Source organism: Lissotriton helveticus, chromosome 5_1, assembly GCF_964261635.1.
Source record: "Lissotriton helveticus chromosome 5_1, aLisHel1.1, whole genome shotgun sequence".
NCBI classification, from domain to species: Eukaryota; Metazoa; Chordata; class Amphibia; order Caudata; family Salamandridae; genus Lissotriton; species Lissotriton helveticus.
The window spans coordinates 393,804,083-393,823,030 of NC_136065.1; the positions used below are offsets into that span (position 1 = coordinate 393,804,083).

The 18,948-nt window shown below is 45.1% G+C and overlaps 1 protein-coding gene across 2 annotated transcripts in view; it reads left to right on the forward strand.

The window, feature by feature from the left end:
• The window catches only part of HSPG2 (heparan sulfate proteoglycan 2), a 948,088-nt gene that overhangs the window by 519,370 nt on the left and 409,770 nt on the right, over window positions 1-18,948 (forward strand). For both annotated transcript variants that reach the window (XM_078642606.1, XM_078642605.1), the window contains one exon: window positions 10,039-10,131. In XM_078642606.1, coding sequence (XP_078498732.1) covers window positions 10,039-10,131 — 93 coding nt within the window. The remainder of the gene's footprint in view (window positions 1-10,038; window positions 10,132-18,948) is intronic.

Here is an 18,948-nt window from a genome sequence, read left to right on the forward strand (position 1 = left end):
TTGGTACAGTGAATGAGGTTTTAATGCAGTGGGCAAGCTTAGTGAGGGATTTCATTACCCAATGTGTACACCATGAAGGTAAGCACTGAGAAAGTGACTGCAGTAGTGCCATGGAATAGGGCATTTAGTGCATGGAGACACTAGATCAGAAGAGCAGTGAACGAGGATAGATGAAACTAAGAAAGTAAATGATGATCGGAAATTCTGAGGAATCACATTCATTCGCAGAGTCTAATAGTAAAGGGACTTGCAGTGCTCCGTAAGTGGACAAAGGTCATCAACTTGACAAAAGAAGGAAGAAGCATCGAAGAAATGCAGGGAGATGGCGGTCAGGGACCATGGCAATTCTGAGGAATAGAAATCACTGTGTGACCATTTGAAGGGGCATGTGGAGGACAGTATGGGGGAAGAGAGCTTGGTAACTAAAAGTGAAAGAAGACACACCTCAACTTCCCTCCTACACACAGGAAGTTGTACTATTGGAGCGCTGTAAATGGAGGGATGAGGATTCTCTTTTTCAGTGATCCTGAAGCACATTGAGAAATACCTTGCACCACCTGTCATCTGGCGCAGACAGGCAAACTGTAAAGTGGTTGGAAAATAGTGACCGGTCTGCCCCCGAACTAGGTATGTTAATGAGTTGAGGGAGGATGAGGCAGGAGCAGTCAGTCCTCACTGTGAAGAGAAATAACTTGTGGCGGAGAGGAAGGTGTATACCACAGAGGAAGTGAGGCTTTTGGTGTTCAGTGATTGTACTGGCTCTGTTGGAACACCCTGAGGAAAGAAACCACATCGGTAATGAGGTCAGTGGATCCCCTCATGGAAGGGATTCCAGTACAGTAAGTTTAAAGATGCCAGGAGAATTAAAGCTGTGCAGGACCGTGAGGAACCTTGTTAGAAGAGAGCACTTTGGTGCATACTGAAGGAATAGATACCACAGGTGAAGTGAGCTCAGCGACAGAAGAAGCCGCAGATCCCAGGGCAAGTGAGTTCTTTTGAGCACAACTGAGCAAAGGTACCAGAGGAGAAGCAAATACAGTGGAGTGCATTGAAGAATGAAATGTGAGAAGAAAAAGCACAGTAGAGAGGGAATGTATACAAGGGGTGGTGAGAAGGGCATGAGCGAAGGTTAGGGAGCTCCCTAGGAGATTTAAGGACGATGAATAGCTGTATTGGAGAGACCTTTTATGGTAGTCTACTGAAGACTGTTATGGTGGAAAGGGAAGCAGTGCCCATTGAGTACTCGAAGAGAACAAGGAATAATGAGCATGCTAAAGAGTAAGGTCTCGGGAGGTGAGGGCGTAAATAGTAACATGAGGCCTACATGGCACAGGACGCTGAGGAAAAACTAGGCATTCTGTGTTCATTAAGAAAACCGACCTTGGCTGAAATTAGGCTTGCAAGCAAATGGAAGTTGGACAGTAGGGGAGGTTTAATAGCCCTCTGAGCAGATCTGTTGGGTAGTGTTCCCTGATGGTTGGGAGCACTCCACGAACTGGCCGAAGGACATTGATGGACAGGTTCTCAAGTTCTTCATTGTCAAAATTCGTTTTCTGGGCATTTAGATCCTAGCACTCACTTTGTGTTCATTTTTGAGTTTGCAGTGGTCGTTTCCTGCATGTACTTACATTTTTCTACTCACTCAGCTCTTCTGCTAGTCAGTTCTTTTTATCAACTGCTTGCTTAATGTAGCACGATTACCTCGCCAAGTTCCCATTTTTTTCTGATGGCCTAGAAACCTATACCACTTCAGTCATTTCGTATGGCCTCCTCCATACAGAAGTTCGACACTATAACTTCCACCATTATTTTTTCCATTGACTTTCAGTATTTTTGTTTCAGTGCAGTTTGACACATAACTGGATCTGAATTGTTCAGACCCTATTCAACCTATGCATTTTCCTGCTGCTGTATAACTTTTTAAACCCTTACTGTGGTATGTGAAAACAGTGGCCTTCCTGAAATCTGCTGCATTCAGATTTGAATTACGGAACTTCAAAAACTAAATCAAACGGGAGAGCATTGCAGTCATTAACCAATTTATATTGGTTACGATCCTTAATAGTTCATTGTTGAGCGAAAATTTGACCTAGATCACTTTTTTCGTCATGAAGACTAATAGTGTTAAATTCCCCTAAACAGTTCTATATTTTTATGTCTGTTAATGTTTCATATTTGAGTAGTAGAATAATGGTTCAGATCATTGATATAGCCCAAGAAGGCAAACATCCTTTACGACGCAACTTTTACCACGCAGTGCCTTTAAAACGCAAGTTTTTCAACGCAAGTCATTATAACAAATTGCGCTGGGGGGCGCTCTAGAATAGGTAATAGTTAAATTTACTATCCAACACCTTCCCTACTATCCACGGGGACTGGAGTTGGAATAGTAAATTAAACTATTCACTATCCAGCACCCCCCAACTCAAGTCGTCGTAACGACTTGCGTTGAAAAACCTGCGTTGAAAAACCTGCGTTGTAAAAGCATGCGTGGTAAAAGCATGCGTTGTAACAACGTACATCCGCCCAAGAATAACACCCATCTTCATAATTTTATTGAAATCTTATATGAGTGCCTCTGTTATTTTTACCTGTGCCACAGTTTGTTGCTTTGAAGTTCTCTACAGGATTTCAGGCTGTTTTTTATTTTTTTTATTTAAAATTTTTGTAGTATATAACTTCCATATATTTGGATATGGTTTATCATATGCATTGGTCAGAGAATAGTGCATGTGTAAATTCATGCATTATTGCATATGAAACAAAACACCACTTTCTACTGCACATATTAAGGGCCATCCTGTTTCAAATATAAGTTTGGTTGTAGCCAGTGAAGTTCGTATATATTTGTGCTTGTGAATAGCCCTGAAGCAAGGACGTTTTTCACTTTTAGAAAAAAATTACAATGCTTCGTCTCGTCTTTCCAAATTCGACCATATTACATGTGGAGTGTTATGTAGATTTGTGTTTTTATTTACTACGGCAGCGATACTTTGTTTAACTACATAGATAAGCAATATATTTATATCCATTTATCTTGTGAGCAATTTTTTATAACATCCACATGGTATTTCCATAATATGCAGACCTATGTTTTGGTTAATTTTGTCTTCAAACGTCCATACGGAGCCTGCAAAATGACATTGTGGTATTAATCTGAAATTACTTAATTATGCATTAGTGTGGGGCTATTTGGTTTTAAGCCTCAGACTTTACTTCTTGAACAATGAATGATTCTTCTCACTGTGCCATTGCTTCCTGTTTCATTCTGTGCTTCTATCTTTTCTGTTCCTAGTATTCTCTTGTCTACAAAGGTTTCTCTCTGCTTCCTGAAAACGTTTTCTACTGGCAGCTACCGCAGGCCTTCCTAGGGGATAAGGTAATGAGGTGGCTGGCATTGAAGAAGCTGTTATCCTTTATCCCTTCCTGATCTTTTCTATACATCTTGGTTAGATCAGCTCATACAAGCCCCGTGTTTGTCATTCTGAGTGGTAACACAGAAGCATTTATGTTATTATATCTGCAGTAGAGAAGTCACCTAGTATGTCAAATGTTCTCACTCGTAACCTCGCTATAACTGGTCGTGCAGACCGATGTACGCCGTATTGTACACAGAATGCTCAAGAACAGGAATATTATAGTCTTTTGTGTGATAGAGACTTGTTTGTTCTGGTATTATCACGTAAATCACACAGTGATCCAATGTCATGCAAATGATTTATAGTTCACTGGAGTGTCCGACATCATGAGCATCTGTTGGCACGTAACAGCATCTTGGTAGCCTTGTTCTCCATTTCTGATAGATACTTCTACCTGCAGATTCCTTACCTTTTGAATATTTCCCAGGCATCAGATTGGATTAAGAAACTCTTTAGCTATACCCCTGTGTGTTGGTAGTTGCATCGAGCGGCTCTACCCCAACGTGGTCCCACTCCAGAAGTGGTGATCAGAGCTGCATTAATGTGCCACCTATCTATGCTGAGGTCTGTTTCTTTCTTTCTGCACCACCAGCTGCGAATCTGGAACTACTCCCCGTCCCTTCACAAGACTACCTTCTAACAAATTGTTTTAAAATATCACTGTGCCTAGAAATTTCCATCCCCCAAACTCTACAGCATTTAAACCCTGTAGTGACGGTCACAGGTAGATGTCTTTGACACCCCTTCATATATGTCTTTGGTGCTTGAGCTCGGACCACAACTCCAAAGCCTGTGGAGAATGTGCCCAAATGAGTCCAAAGGCTATACCAGTCTGTGAGATGAAGCGTGACGTTGCCAAATATTGGAAAACGCCACACTGTTCTTGCTCCTGAAGTTGTTCCCTCAGCAGTTTATTGTTGTGAAGTCATCAGGTAAGTCTAAAAAAGAAGCTCAAGAAGTCAACCAGGACTCTGCCCCTTCTCGCCACTCTTGAACTCAAGAGAAAGCGCAAAGGTGTCACCGTGCATCTGTCTCGCTCCTTAACTCATTCACCTTCGGAGCTGGAACAATCCGAGGCAGCCCAAATTTGTGGGCCCATCTGCGATGTCACTGCATTTAGAGGAATTTCATGAAGCCAGGCTTTGTCTATTTGGCACTCTACCAGTTCCCCTTGGTGCTCCAGTGGGTCCCAAGGAACCACGAGGACCTCCAACTGGAATCCTGCCAACAGGTTTGCCCGCAGCGCCAGCTGGAGGCCCCTGAACTTGTTGTGCTATGTGCACAGGTTGTTGTACTGCTTTCAGTTCTGATGTTGCGGATAGCCGAATATTGATGCAGGCAACAGAGGAAGCAGGACAAACAATTGTGCTTTGACTCTGAGCTGAACTTGACCAAGCTGCCCTGATCCCAACTGACTTTGACACATTGCCCTTACCTCAAGGAAGGGCAAAATCCCTCCTCAATTTTTTGGGACAAATTCAAACAATTATCAATATGAGTTCATACCGCAATAAACAGATGATAGTTTGTATGAGGAATCACAAGATGCTAATGGTCTGGACAGTTATCCAGACTCTAAATTGCTCTCTCTCTCCTCACCCTGCTGATGAAGTCAGTGTTTCCATCGCAGTGGTAATGCAGAGGGTGGCAGAGGTGCTGACCTCCAACTTCCAACCATGCAGGTAAACACAAATATCCTGATTGAGTTCCTTCAACAGAGTCAAATACACTCTGAGCCTCCACTGCCCTTTAATGAGCCCCTACGGGGTACTTTGCTATGGGCATAGACAAAGATTTGCTCTAGGCCTTGAGTAAACTGGCAAATTGCTCTGCCCCATCGATTGGATCCAGGCTACCTGGCTTTTCTGATGTAACGCACAACCTCTGAAAGTTTGGTAGTATGAGCGTCTACTAATGGAATTAACTCACAACCTTCCCAGCTAATCTGCCGGACTGGGAAGCCGATCACATTGAGACCTTTGGCAACCACATGTTTTCCCCCACCAACCTTGCTCAGTGCTTGATCAACGCCAGTCGTGTCCTAGGCTGCTACGCCTATGCACTTTGGGATTGATTGGCTCTGGTTTTGCTTTCCATACCAGAAGCACTTCAGCCTTCTCTGACCCAGGCCATTCAGGACCTTTGTAGCACGCTGTGGGCTAGATACTGATTCCCTAGGCTGGGCAGTAGGCACCACTGTAGCACATACATTGCACAACTGGAAGTGGTCTACTGTTTTCCCTGGTGGCATCCAATTTTCACTTATGGACATACCCTTTGACGGTTCTCGCCTCTTTGACCAAGTAAACTCTGCGCTTGAGCGATTTGAAGATAGTGGGCCCACATCTGCTCCAGTGAGACATTTTTAGTAACAGTTTCACTCCCTCTGTGGCTTCGGTAGGGGCTACCAATACAGTCAGCAGCAGCCTAGACACCGGTCCAGCAAGCTTTCCAGCCATTTTGTGGCAGAGACCGCTCATCTCACAGATGGCGTGTATATCATGGGTAGCATACAGCCCTGTCCCCTATGCCCTCCAGCTGTTGCAGTCACAAAACTGATTTAAGGTGTCCTTTCAGATACACAGGCACACTGTTGGAGGCAGGATCAGGCATTTTCTCCCTAGGAGGTGGGCAATTTCCTCTGTCAAGCGACAAATTGACTGTTTGGACTGTGCCCTTTGATTCCTTTCCATTCCGCTGTACCCTCCACCACCATCGGGATGGCTGACGGTGGACCACCTGTTCATGTTACGCCGGAATTGCACATAGTGATGGTCCTGGCATTGAAAGCAGGCATTAGCTGTTACTCTCACTAATTTCTGGTGCCGAGAAAGGACTGAGGCCTTTGTACTTTGTTTAGACCTTCACCCACTCAGTGTCTCTGTGAAAGGACAGATTCAAGATGTTCAATTTGCCCCTCGGCTCTGGAGACTGGTTTGTATCATTGGACCTGCTGGACACTTATTTCCACATCTCCGTCCTGCAGGCCAACACACGCTATCTGTTTTTTGGTAGGACAAGGGCATTCTCAATTTGCAGTGCTCCCCTTCAGCATCACCAATGACTCTCAGGTGTTAACGAAAGTGATGACAGTGGTCACATTGCATCTTTGGAAGTCATGGGTCTCAGTCTTCCCCTACCTCGACAGCCAACTGTTGAAGGCGGGCTCACTGAAGGCAGTCGTCACCCATCTCCCGGCTATGACGAACATCCTAATATCGTTGGGGTTGACAATCAACATATCAAAGTCACACCTTACTCCTTGGTAGACATTCCCATTCACCAGAGCCATTCTGGACATGGTATAGTTTTGTGCCTTCCACCTGGAATGGAGAGTCCAGGGCATTCAAGCTAGGATCCTGATGTTTCAGCCTTTGTCCTGGATCTCAGTGAGGATGACCATGAGGCTGCTAGGACTACTGGCCTCCTGAATAATGCTGGTGAATCATGCCAGATGGTATATGCTATCTCTGCAGTAGGACCTTAACTCCCAGTGGGCACAGCACTGAGGCCACTTCATAAGCACTGTAGCACACCAGAACAAAGTTGCTGTCCAAGTTTTTCAAATACAAAGAACCTGAACAATATGAAGAAATGTTCTTCCCCATCAATGTGAATATGTCCATTCAAAAGCTGTGCTAAATAACAGAGAAAGTTTCAAGCACGTCGAGATTTCAATAATTCAATTTTATTCCAGATTCAGACACGCGTTTCACCCGGCAGGTACTTCCTCAAGACTCCAAGGTGATTGTTTCTTTCTTTAGGTGTAATCAATAAATCTCTGGTTGATATAAAAAGTCTTCGTTGTAATCTTATCTCAAGGATTCCAGAATGGACTCTAAAATCTCGACGTGGAATTGGACTATTGCTTGAAAGTTTCTGTGTTATTTAGCACAGCTTTTGAATGGACATATTCACATTGATGGGGAAGAACATTTCTTCATATTGAGCAGGTTCTATGTATTTGAAAAACTTGGACAGCAACTTTGTTCTGGTGTGCTACAGTGCTTACGGTGTGGATGTAATTTTGGGACTACATTGTAGTCTCAGAAAGTGCAATACATTAGGTGGATAAGTGTTTGGCATTGTATTAGCACCCAATATTGTATGGTAAAAAGTAAGATAGTAGAATCTTGAGGACTTATGTACATATGATGATGTGCAGAGCAATATAGCATATCCAGCAATTCGCTTTATGTAAACGGCACAGCACTAAGGGTATCTCTGCCACTGCGGGGGAATCTTCTGTCGCAGCAGCAGGGCACGGTCCTGTATTCAGGCCTATGCCATCTTCATCTCAAAGCTTGGAGATTGAGTGAAAACAGTTGATTGCATTTAGTCTTCCTCCTGAAGTCGCAGATGACATCTTGGCAGCAAGATGTCCCTCCATGAAATCTTTCTACACCTGCTGTTGGGAACAGTTTGTGGTTTGGCGCTGTACTAGACAGACTGACCAACTAGAAGCCAACAATCATTGCTTTTTGTTTTGTCTCTACCTCAGCCAGGGCTTGATTTGAATGCAGTTAAGAGTTACTTGCGTATCTGCTATTTCAGCTTTTTTGAGGTTACTGGATTAGCCTTCCTTATTTAAATCACCTATGGAATGCGTTGCCTGAGAGGTACTTCTTTGGTATCTATTCACAAGATGAGTAGTCAGCAGTCGTAAGTATTCATCAGAAGAAGTTACTTACCTTTGGTAACACTCTTTCTGATGGATTCTCCGTCTAACCACAGATTCCTCACTGACCCTGCCACCTCCACATTCAGTGAATTGGTCTCTCTTCCCATTTAAAAAGGTTCCAGGTATAGAGATCTGCACACTGGTTAAACCAATCTGCTTCTGTGCTCTGTGTCCGGGCACACAGCCTAAAAAGCAACTGACATCAGCATGCAAGGGTGGTGCTTATATTTGGTTCTTCACAAATTGATGGTGGCACAGATTCACGTGACACCTACTGGTGCGCAGAGGTACTGCTGAAAAGTTTCCGGATTCAGTCTGACACCTGGGGAAGATTCATAAAATGAGGAATGTGTGGTTAGATTATCCACCAGAGAAATCACTACTGATAGTAAGTAACTTGCTCATTTCGAAGTGGACACAATCAGCAAGTTTCTTTTACAATCAAAGTCCAACTATGCTTATGCACAGTACTGAAAGTGTTTCATTTGTGTAACCAGTTTTTAAAAGGTTTTTCTTATATTCATGAAATTTCCATGCCCTCGATCCACCCCCTGGAGCGTATAAAGCTGAAAGGTAGTATTTAGAAGTTGGGTGATTAACACTAGTAAAGAAGCTACCAAGTAAGAAATAAAAACATAATAGGCAGCAGGTACTCCTAGGTGCTCCACCAACATCTCTCCAAAAAATAATCTGGAGTATATTTTATAGTTGATACAGACACTCTTCTACGTGATGTAACTTGGGCTGTTTGAAAACTGAGAATAGCTCAAAGTTTGTTGTGAAAAGGATTCTAGTCAGAGACTTGATCTGTGAAGGTGCCAGTTTGGAATGAATTGGCATGCCTTCTAACCTGAAAGTATCAAATGAACAATGACAGCAGCATGATCAGTACCTTTCTGCCCACCTAGATTAAGTGACAGTGTCCTCATTCATCTTTGGTTACATTACGTTTCAGCTTTTTTGTGCCTGTTATGAAGAATTAATATTCTTCATTATCACAGCTGGATAATTTCTCAATGTGTCCATCCAGGGTCAAAGTTTTGGAATGCCTCTTCCAATGATTTCTTCAGGGTATCAGATGATGTACAAGGGCACTTTAACTACTGCTCATTTGGAGTTATTGACAATTTTTTCCCCCATGAATAGAGTACATTTTCTCACTTGCCATTCAAAATGAATGATTTAACGTCTGTCACATCAGAGGATGCCTGTGTTTGTTACCTGTGAATGATCCTGGCAAGTAAAGATCAGTAATCCTCCTGTATTGCCTGAAGCCTGCTCTAGTTCCTGTAGGTGATGCCTCTGAAGGAGTTCTACAGATCACTTCTAGTGTGCAAACTCCGTATAATTAGCCCTTCTATAGCATTTTTTAATAGACTGATTTTTCAACTCTTGGGTGCTATAGGCAAGCTTAAAAATTCATTGTTCCAAGTTTTGTATTTGTAAGTAAAGGTCGGTTTTTGTGTTCATGACACTTGATGTTTTGCAAACATGGATTTCTCTTATGTTGCCTATTCAAGGAGACTTTTTTCTCTGTTAGTTTATACGTCTGGTCTCAGAGATGGGTGCCCACTAACAAGTACTTTTTCAGTACCTAGGCAGGTTTCAAAGTTAATGGCAAGCAGTGTGAAATAACAATGGTTAGGTAAACAACCACGTACTCTTCCAACTGTGCTCTGCTCCTATAACCCAGATATTAACATGAGAAAGGCATGTAATACCCAACTCAATGGTAAGGGATATGGATGATGTAGAATGAAGTGAGACCTTGAGTTGGCCTTACAAGGAATACTTTTTGAAAGGGGTCTGATGTTTGAAGTAGAGGTTTTAAGGCAATTGCCTTTCAAGAAAAGACTTTATGGAGAGGGTAAGGACTTGTCCCAAAAGACCTAAAATAGTTTTGAAATTCATTTTAATTGTAATGTTTTATCTCCATAGGTTGGGTCTTATGGTGGACGTCTCCGATACACTCTCTCTTACAATGCTGGGATCCGGGGGTCACCCCTGCCAGATGCTGATATACAGATCACGGTATGCCAAATCAGAGCTTCCTCTAACTTTTGGGGTAAAAGAGGAGAAATGGAGAATGCATTTGTTCTCATGAACAATGCTTTGAACCTGTTTGTTGTTTTCTGTATGTAATTCTTGTTTTAGAAAGATATGTTAATGTTCGCCTGATTTAGAAAAAGTGCTATTGATATCTATTGGATTGTGACACACTTTGGGTTAGTTCTGTCTGCCTTTTTTGTCTTGATTGTTGAGATACTAGTTGTATTTGTTGCATGTACATTTAGCTAGGATTGCTCTTACATTATTTCTTTGGGGACAACCATTTTTTCTAACAGATTACTTAGCTCCTACAGAAATATATTTGTCCTTAGGATTTTAAGCACTTTGCGTCTAGCCCTAGATCAGGCTATATAAATTTCAACTAGAGTGGTCACGACCATGGATAAGCTACTTGATTTCTCATGAATGGGCATGATTGTACTGTAAATTTGCTCCAGAGTAAATATTTGAATATTATTTCCCTTGCCAACCCTCAATATTTCCAACCAGTCTACTTACCTGCCAGTTAAATCCTGCTACCTGGTGGCTATTGCATTATAAGGATAAGTGGAAAGGGGGGGGGGGGGGGGAGACATTGGTTAAGAAATGTTTTCCATCAATGCATCTTTGGCTTAATATTTCATGCTCCTATTTTTTCTGTTAATTTCGTTTATATTCTGTCTGTCAGTTTATCTATCTAACTTTGTTCGTAGCATGTGTGCCGGTAGATACACATGCTTTGCATATTCTTTCCATCTAGTGTTTGGCTTGAAAGTTTTCACGTTGTTTTTCGCAAGATGTGATGTGACTCTTCTTCTTGGTGTGCATTATGCATGGGCACCAAACTTATGTTGGTTTCTTTTTCCTGCCACTGGGTTTGGAGTATATCGAGAGGGTTCCATTTTTGTCGTATGCTGAACATGTTTCTTTGGACTTGTACGGTTCCTTTTTGATCCTGGTGTCAGATAGGATTAGTTACTGGTCCTTTGTCTCTCCCATACATCAGTGCCTCCAGAAACACCGAAACCCATCATTCAATACCTGGGCCCCCCCACCACTTGGGCTGCGTTTCTTCTCTAGGCATCAAACACCTGAGAATGCTGATCGTACATGTGTGATGAAACGGACGCCCTTTCAGAATTGCCCTTCCTGTATTTCTAAATACTTTTGGGTGGAACACCACAATGTGAGCAACTTGTGCCTTTCCCTTTATGACGACAATCCCTCCTGTTATGTGCCTCGCCTTATGTTCCAAAAAGATGCAGAGGTAATGAAGGGAACAGTGTTTGACACACTGCTAGATGTACCAACAAACCGACTTCAGACCGCTGTGTGGAAGTAGATCCCTTTAGCGCAGAAGAATAAGAAGATGCTCACCCCTCTGGACTCCCTGCCCTGCAGAGCACACCCAGTTTGGACAGTCTTTTCTGGTATGTCACAGTATGAGGGACTTGAGCACATTGAGCCAATGTCAGACTAGCGACCTTCATACTAGGACTACGTTAAATATTGTGGGTATACCGTGAGCCCCTGAAGCTCATATCACCAAGCCACCGCCTCAAAAGAAGACCCATGGTGAGGGAGAGCAAACAGAACCCCTCCTACCCCTGCCACATTCGGGTTCCGGTCGACACTTGTAAACGGCTTTAGAGCTGATCAAGTCTTATTCTATAGAATGCTCAGAGGGAATAGCAGCTCAGATCCTCAAAAGCCTGCAGCAGGTCTTGCTGCCAGGCTGACATGCCTGTTCATTCAACCTATCACAGGTGCCTCCTCTGCTCCTTCCTCGAAAGAGGAGAATGGCTTTCGAGGGGGAACCTTCTTCAAAGCCTCCCTCCCACGAGCTAGCACCAAAGAAGCCCAAAGACAGAACCACTATTCCCTTCGTCTTCTGCAAAGTTCTCCTTTGTCTCCACTGCCACCCCACCCTTTCAGCCGCCATCATGCACATTCCTACAACCCCCTCTGCCTCCAGAGTCGCTCCTCTCAGTCCTACTCGGAGCCAGGCACTCCAGGTGGTCTAATTGACCTTTATGACCAGCCTTCAGGCCGGTGGTGATCCTGACGTATGGCACTAGCCATTAAAGGCACCTCCCCAATGATGACACCTCAGTCTAACAAGGTCTCACAGTGCAGTTTTTACCAATGCTCGAAGGCATGCTGCAGTCTCTTCCTGATAATCTCAGGGGGCCTGTTAAAGTGAGAGTAGTGACACAAAGGGTTAAAAAAAAAAGTTTAACGCCTCGGTTTATCAAGGGCCGGGCTACTCCCAACTTTAGTAGTCTACACTACCCGCAAGTGCGCCTATGTCCAGGCCACTGGTGATAGTCTGTCACCTGACAAGGAAGAAAAAACAAGCATCACAAGAGGATAGAGGTTAGGGCAGCAACTGATTGGCACATATCTAATTCTGTTGCACTCTTCTCCAGGTATAATAGGACTCAGGAGGAGATGCAGGAACTCCTTAGACATAGCGGAGGAAATAGTCTGAGGGCAAGATCATCTCGAATACTAGCATCCAATGTGTGTTAGATGCTGCGGACACAGCCTCTAGTATATTCCACAGGCACCATGCCTGACTCTGTATCTTGGGGTTGAAACCTGAAGTCCAGCAGCATCTCCAACTTTCCTTCTGAAGGGGAACACCTCTTTAGGCCCTGGGTTAATAAAAAGCAGAGAAAATAAAGATACAGAGACACGTAAATATATGAGTGTAGTACAGACTGCACCACACAGGGATGACTTTTGTAAACAGCAGCCCAGTGTTAGATCGAAAACAACCTTGCCTGAACATCCTCCGTGCTCTCAGGGGCAGCAGCAGACCTTTCACTAACACGTTGGGATAGATACTGCAGAGGGATCCACAGGGGTAAGAAAAGAGGTGACTCAAATAAAGGGGCTCCTACCTTCAAAGAGTGACTTGCCCTGCCCCGCTTCCCAATCCACATGTCACCTGTTGGGGGAGGATCCAAGATTACCTCTCTCTTTGGCAGGAAATCTCATCTGACCAGTGGATTATAGCCGTGGCCCATCACAGCTGTTGCCTTAAAGTTCACACTGTGTCTCCCAACATTCCACCCCTCACGATCTCTGTGAGGAAATGGGATGTATTATATGGTGTGGTTGTGTGACCTTACCATGTAATACTTACCAACCCTTTTGGACTCTTGGGCTTCGTTTGTTAAACCTTCAGCTCAACCCTGGGTAGCTGTGGCTCTGAGCAGCGAGGCTTACACTAAGGAGCAAGTGTAAAGCATTTAAACAGCACCAAAACAATTGAAGAAATCGAAAAGACACCAAAGAAATCAGACACCAATTTATAAAAATAGACTGTATTTTTATGTATTGTTAGACACCACACTGAAAAAGATCCACCAGAGGGTTCGAGAGATATAGAATTTACAAGGTATAGTAAATCAAAGTATTTAACTCCGCTGCGAACAAGTATTGGCAAATACAGCGGTCATTTAGAGTACCTTTAGGTGATTAGCTCCAGTGTGGAGCCAGCAAGGGTGACCAACAAGGTCCTCCGAAACAGTTACCTCGGCAGGTGAAGCCTGGCCTGGCCAGGCACTTTTATCCTTTTCCGGACTATCCAATGGAAGTGGTCCTGATGCAAGGGATGAAGGATGCTGAAGATGCTCAAAAGGTGGTGTGGATGCTGTGCGGTCGACAGGGGTCTTGCTGCAACTTCTCTTAAGCCCACGAAGTGGGTGAGGTTGTCCTGTACACAGTCGATGACCCATGAAGGTCCAGTCGCCTAATATTGCTTTCATGGGCCAATCCCCCCTTGGTCAATAACACATCTTCTGGAGGTCCCAGCTGCACTTTGACAGCACTCCCAGGTTCAGCAAACTCAGGTGCAACTTTGTGCGTTTGGGTCCTGGTCCCTAGTGCTGCAGAGTGGCAGTTGGTGTCTATTGAAAGATTCTGGGCTACCAACTTGCCCCAGTAGGCTTCTCAGCTTTTTCCTGTGCTGTGAAGAGGAGGCCAGCTCGCTGGCCCTTGGAGTCCATTGGCTTTGGCTGGGTTCTGGAGACTACTTCTCGAGCAGGATTCAGCAGGCACAGTCCCTCTCCTTTGCTAGCCATCAGGTGCAGTCAACGCCTGTGCAACCTCTTTGCCAGTTCCACGATGCAACAGGGCAGTCCTTCCTTGGCCCTCCTTCCAATCTAGTCGAGATATGAGTTTGGGGTGCCAGAGGTGCCTTATTTATGCTCAGAAAATGCTCTCAAGACTTGATGTGGTTGGTAGTCAATGGGTTCCTAGGTTCCTTCCCACCTGATGAATTCTTCTTGCGAAGTGTGGCATTTGGGTATCCCAAGATGCACCATTTTGCCCACTTCAATATAGCAGGACCCCTCTACCGGCGTGTGGAGCTCCCTAACCTAACCACAAGTGTGGCTACCCAGGTGGCTACACTTGATTGGAAAATTGGCAACTGGTTTCCCCTCACCTTTCCACGTGCCAGCCTGTCTGCCTGAACATTTGTTCAGCCCCTCTCCCAAGTGTTAACAATTTGCCCTTCAAAGGTGGCTTCTCCTTTGAAGCGTGCCTTTTTTTTAGCATGTCTTCCGAAAAGGGCGTAACACAGTCTTGGCCACAGGCCCCCGTCTGCAACAAGTATGGACACAGGGGACTAATGGAAACATAGTGGTGGCTTTGCAAAAGTTGCACACAGCAACTAGTTCTATTAATTTTGACTGGAGAATCAAGTTGGGCCTGCATGTAACTCTGAACTCCACAATTCGGCGAGCAAGCTTTTTCACAGTAAAGACAACAGTTTCATGTTTTTACTATCGGAACGTGTAAAAGTACATGTTCTGCCATTGAGATATGTTGCACTCTGCCCTAGGACTCGATAGGCCTGCCATTGTTGTGACTTATACATATACTAGGGGTAAGTCTGACGTTGCCATTACTTTAAATGGCAAAGTCGGCCGGCAGTTAAAACTGCACTTCCAGTCTTCATATGAAGGGCTGGGAGTCTCATTTTACGTGTGCCCCACCCAGGGTGGAACAACCAGTGCTGCAATCCCTGGAAGTGGGGGACTCCAGCTTACAAGCCCCAGTTACACTGAGTACCGTTGATTAGGGTCTTTCAGGTAAGTTAGCTTGGCCAATTGGGTGAAAGCCAATTCAACCTATCTGTTGAAGGGTAAGGGCACAGGCACTGAGGTCTGGTTACCAGGCCTCAGCGCACTCTGAGTCAAAAATCCAGCAGCATCAGTCTAAAAACTTGGGGGTGACAATACAGAAAGGGGCATTTCTTTACATGCCCCCCCTCCAGAGGAAAGGTGATGAGCACTAACCCATATCCTAGTGGTTCTCATCATCTAAGTGAAAAAACCTGGAAAGGCCATCTACATTGGCATGGTAAGTCCCAGGTCTGTGTTCCACTGTTTAGTCTATAGTCTGTAGGGAAATTGAACACCTCAACAACATAGGGTTCTCTCCTCTCATCTGCGTCGACCATCTAAGAGACCTGTGGTCGGTTTGACTCTGAAGTGAGTCCCAAATAGGTAGGGTCTCCGCTTCTTTATCAACTTAACGACAGCAGAGGCTTGCCTCTCAGTGGCTGCTCTCTGGCGAGGAGTTACCTGCTAATGAAAACAACTGGCTTTCACTTGTGACAACTCTGCCCCAATCCCATGTTCAGAGGCATTGTTCTGGAAAACAAATTCCTTACTGAAGTAAGGTGCTTTCAGGACAGGTGCTGAGCACAGAGCTGCCTTTAGGGTGCCAAACCCTTTGAGCACAGAGCTGCCTTTAGGGTGCCAAACCCTTCTGACGCTGCTCAGTCCAGATAACCTTTCTGGACTGTTTCTTGGGGGTCTGTTCAGTTAGTGGTGTCACTATGGTGCCATAACCCTTCATAAATCTCCTGTTGTATCCAGTCAGACAAAGAAAGGCTTTCACTTTGGTCTGGGTCTTTGGAGCATCCCAGGCCAGAATTGTCTGGATTTCGGCCTGGAGATGTTTTACACTGCCTCCACCCCACTTGGTGGTCCTGGTACACAATAGAGCCTTGCACTATCTGGTACTTACTTGGCTTGACAGCCAGGCCTGCCTGCTGCAGGGCCTGATGCACTTCCTTGAGGTGAATCAGGTCTTCCTCACAGGTGGAACTAATTACAGCCCCTTTCATCAATAATCTGCACTGAAATTCTCCCGACCTAAATGTACTCTATTCACTGACCACTGGAACGTGGCATGTGCATTTTGCACCCCAAAAGGCAACACTTTGATCAGAGTGACCTTCAGGTGCAGAAAAAGCAGACCTCTCATTGGCTCCTGGGGTGTGTGTTGTCTGCTTATAACTTGTTGTCAGGTCAAAAATAGTCTGATATTTGGCTGCACCCCAACTTATCAATGAGCTTATCAGCTATTGGGTAGGCAGCAGTATTGGTGACTACACTGAGGCCCCTGTAGTCCACACAGAACCCCATCTCAGGCTTCCCTCCTTTGGGATTGGGATTTGGCACCAGTACCACTGGGCTGGCCCATGGACTACTGGAGGGCTCAGTCACCCCCAACATCTTTGTGAACTCCGCTTTGATGTTGGTCTTCGCCTGGTCAGACAACCAGTAGATTTTGCTTTTGACAGGTAAGCTGTTACCGGTGTCCACATCATGGGTGCACCTTGTTGTCAGACCTGGGTTCATAGAGAACAGTCCAGCAAACTGCCTCAGTAACTGACAGAAGTCCCTTTGTTGATGTTCTGTTAGGGTGGAGAAGAGCACTACTCTTTCCACACTTCCATCTGAGGCATTAGAGGAAAAGAGTCCAGACTCTGTTCATCTCCCCTCCATCTGTCACCATCAGCATGGTGAGGTCTGCCCTGTCATGGTGCCACTTGAGCCAGTTCACATGGATGATACTGTGAGGGCTCTGGAGGGGTACCAGAGTTCCCCAAGTAGGCGACTTCCATTTTCTGGCTATGATAGGGTATCTCAGTCCACTTGTCCTGTAGTGGCTTGGATGTCAGACTCCAAGACCTACACAACAGTCCTGGTTGGTATACAACCATGGAGGACTTATGGTCATACCAGTGCTTCACAAACTACTTTATATCCCCCAGATTCTAATTCTCCGCCTTCTTCATGCATTCAGCCGTCCTGGAGCCGAGCCCAAACACATAGTTCACCATGTCCTGCTCTGTTTCCTTGAGGGGTCTTTCCCAACCCTCTTTGACACAGCTTAGGGAACCCCTTACAGGGAGTCCAAAACGTAACTCAAATGGAAAACAACACTTTGTTTGCATCATGGCCTGCATCTTTTGGTGAGCTCCTTGATGTTCTCTCGTGACGCCAGTGCCTCCGGCCTGTGGGTCCATTTGAGGGTCACCTTTGGTTTTTTGGGCTTCCCTGATTGCTCAGGCCCTACCCTGACTCTCCTGCTTGTGGTGAGTCCCCTGGACTTTGCTGGTCCCAACATTGCTCCTTCTTTGACTTGTGTGTTGGTTGCATTTGCCAAGGCTTGTTGGTGCTCCCGCCGGACACTGACCCCTCAGCACTCGACATCCGACATGGAACAGCTCGTGCATGGCTGCTGGTCTTCCTCGGCATTCCCTGGTCCTCACAGCTGCAGAGTCAAGATCCTCGTCAACTCGCCTGCAACTCCTGACATTGGTGGGCATTTGTCTTCCAGATCTCCTTGTCACTCCTGAGTGACCTAGACTCTGTCCCATCTGCTTGTAGGTACCTCTAAACTAGAATCCATCTTCGGATTCCACTGGACACTTTCTCCTTCAGGAGCAGCACTTTCCTGAAGTCCTCCTTTGGGTTCGACAGTGGTTTCCGACACCAATTCACACCTACGCACGAGGCTACCCTGGTGTAGGTAACGTGGCTATTAGGGTATCCACGGGTGACGTGACTCTCCAACCTTCTGTCTTCCACTGGGTTTCTTCAGGGTCCACTGGGAAGGGTCCTTAATCTTTAAAAATCCAACCGCGACTTACACGTTGACTTGCATGGAGAACGCAGTCGTGTTCCCACACTGCACCGATCTCTGTGGGGTTCGTAGTTACTCACCCTGGGTGGTTCCTTGGGGGCCCAGCACTTTTATGTTCTCACCACATTGTCTTGACCCGAGTCGTGGTTCTTATACCACTTTCTTAGTGTATGGTTTGGCCCCCCTGGGGTCCACTGGGTATATTGTGCTATTTACTTGATTTCTTGCAAAGTATTGTGTGCATTGTACATATCTCTGGGTAAGAGCTATATGTATGTGTTAGAGAGTATTCTATAATAATACATATTTTTATAAATACCTTGTGTGGTTCTTTTTCACTTAATCTATACATATAAGATTGTGTTCTGGTAAAACAAGCTGCTTTACTTCTGGACTAATCCTGAAGGCTGCTGCTCACAGCTACCACTTGGAGAGCTTTCTCAGGTTGTCTAAGACCTCCTAAATCACCATAAGGGTTGTCTGGATTGATGCAGGGTGTCCACTAAGTGTACATCATATACCAGGCCAGCTTCTCACAAAATCTATCCCATTGGTGGCAGGAACAGGCACCACCTGCTCCAATGGCAAACGATAACCTCTGACAAGTGGGTGCTCCAAATTGTGCAGTGGGGTTATGCCCTTCCGGTTCTGGAAACCCCGGCTGTCTTGCTACTATCCTCAGAACAGCTGATGGAGGACCATTTTATCTTGCTCTGTCAGGAAGTGCAGGCTTTGCTGCCCAAAGGAGCCACAGAGAAGGCGCCAGCATCACAAGTAGGGTGTAGTTGTTTTCCTGATCAGGTGCCGAAAAAGGATGACGGCCTCCATCCTATCCTAGATCTC